At 45.1% G+C, this 2000-nt stretch overlaps 1 protein-coding gene across 1 annotated transcript; it reads right to left on the minus strand.

Annotated features, from left to right (window-relative positions):
* Nucleotides 1-46: 46 nt before the first annotated feature.
* On the minus strand, nucleotides 47-1993 carry LOC116465841 (neuroblastoma breakpoint family member 15-like). Its single transcript, XM_032148776.2, has 3 exons — nucleotides 1731-1993; nucleotides 976-1027; nucleotides 47-360 (listed from the first exon to the last, which is right to left on the minus strand). Exons 1-3 carry the CDS (start codon nucleotides 1981-1983, stop codon nucleotides 150-152), a joined length of 516 nt encoding a protein of 171 aa, XP_032004667.1. The 5' UTR covers nucleotides 1984-1993; the 3' UTR covers nucleotides 47-149.
* Nucleotides 1994-2000: the final 7 nt, after the last annotated feature.

The raw sequence follows: 2000 nt of genomic DNA on the forward strand, positions 1-2000 counted from the left end.
GCTCACTGACCCATCCCAGGTCTGGGCTTCCAGGTAGAACTAGAGTTTCATTCAACCTACATGTGCCTATAGGTCCTCAGTGCAGCAATGACATCTCTCAGCTCAGTAATGGCCTCTTGGAGCAGGAATATGATCTCTATACGGAAAACTCAGTGGATCCTTATCACCTTCATAGAAAGGTACTCACCATCCACGTCAAGAGAAAAGCCAATGTGTTCTTCCTCCAATGAGTAAAAGGAACTTTCGTAGGGCTGCCATGAATCAGGCTGTTCTAGATAACTGGAAGGAGTCGAATAACATCTATCCAGTGAGTCCTGCAAGTCCTCAGGCTCTACTACCTCCAGCAGCTCACTGCTGAGCCTGGAAAAGTAGAAAAAGTAAAGAATGAGCCAGGGGAAATCAGACACAAAAGAGCCCCAACTAGATTTCATGAGTAGCATAAGGAAGTGGTTAAAAAGGAAAAAGGATACATCCATTAATGAGGTAACAAATTATTGCCTTCAGTCGGGATGGAACAGGGCCAAATAGAAAAGAATGAAAGAGAAAGACAGACAGACAGACAGACAGAGAGACAGAGGCAGAGAGAGAGAGCTCAGTGAATTGTCCAGGTGACACACTGATGAGGCAGTACAGGACACTCTGAATTAGTGCCCTCAGGACACACAGCATACAGTGATCATGAAAAGACAGTGCTCAATAATTTTCCATAAAATGTGCTCAAGTTTCCATGCAGTCACCATGAGGATACAGCTTTTGAAGTATGGTCGACCTAAAGTAGGTTAGTAAATGATAAGGGGAGGAAGAAACGGAAACCTAAATATCTACTGCAATGAAAACCAACAGCAATGTGAGTAGGAATAATTCAGGCTTGGTTGAAAGGATGTAATCGATAATGTCGGCCTGCTCTGCTTTCCCTGAACCAGGAGTCTCCAGGTGTCAACACAGAATTAGCTGTTGACAATTGCTCAAACGTACCTGGGGCATGGTGGGCCTTGGTCTTCTTCCTCTTCTTGGTCTTTTTTAATTCCTGCAATAAATTCAGACAGGGACAGACAAAATAAGCCAATTCACCTACACCCATGACAGTCCACTGTCTAATCCCCACACAGGGACCTCAGGCTCCTGAGCATGAGAACAGGACAATGTGGGAGATATATTTCAGGAGGCCTCAAAGCCAGTCATGATAGACATTCTTTGGTTTGCATCTCAGAACCAAGGGTCAAATGTCCCTATTCTGGTAGACACTTATCCCAAAATCATTTATCCCAAGTTTGTGCAAACAGTTATGCCTTATTGTTCCCATCAATTCAAAGAAAATGCCCCAGATGATTTCTAGGAGGAAAACTGCAGTATTCAGCCCTGTCTCATCAAATGCCCAGCTCATTCATGGTTGCAAGACACTCAAATTAGAATGAAGGAGGAAATCGACAAACCCTTGAGTCCAAATCATTCTTCTGTGAATTTTTTACATCTGCCTGGGTCCAATGTGCTGAGTGTGGGCTCAGGTTGCCACAGGCACGGCTGGAGACTAGGAATAGAGCCATGCTCACTGACCCATTTCATGTCTGGGCTTCCAACTGAAACTAGTTTCATTACAACCTATATGCGCCCATAGGTCCTGCCTGCGGCAATGACATCTCTTGGGTCAGTAAGGGCCACTTGGAACAGGAACATCACCCTTATCTGGAGGACCAGGTGGAGTCTTATCACCTTCATAGTAAGGTACTCACTGTCCACATCAAGAGCCAAGCCAAGGTGTTGCTCCTCCCATGAGTAAAACGCACTACTGTAGGGCTGGCATAAGTCAGGCAGCTCCAGATACCCAGAAGGAGTTGAATAAAATCTATCCAGTGAGTCCTGCAAGACTTCAGACTCTTTCTCATCCGGCAGCTCCCTGCTGAGCCTGGAAAAGTAGGAAAAGTAAAGAATAAGCCAGGGGGAATCAGAAACCACACAGCCCCAGCTAGATTTCATGGGTAACATAAGGAACTGTTTGAAAA

The sequence above is a fragment of the Hylobates moloch genome, unplaced genomic scaffold (genome assembly GCF_009828535.3).
Source record: "Hylobates moloch isolate HMO894 unplaced genomic scaffold, HMol_V3 SCAFFOLD_11530, whole genome shotgun sequence".
NCBI lineage: Eukaryota > Metazoa > Chordata > Mammalia > Primates > Hylobatidae > Hylobates > Hylobates moloch.

Bases quoted from the DNA above. Each gene is read 5' to 3' on its own strand.
- LOC116465841 (XM_032148776.2), bottom strand. From the start codon at position 1,983: ATGTTACCCATGAAATCTAGCTGGGGCTGTGTGGTTTCTGATTCCCCC. The intron at 1,028-1,730 runs GTGAGTACCTTA...AATTTATTGCAG, and splicing joins CTTGGCTCTTGATGTGGACA to GAATTAAAAAAGACCAAGAA. The intron at 361-975 runs GTACGTTTGAGC...CTACTTTTCCAG, and splicing joins CAAGGCCCACCATGCCCCAG to GCTCAGCAGTGAGCTGCTGG.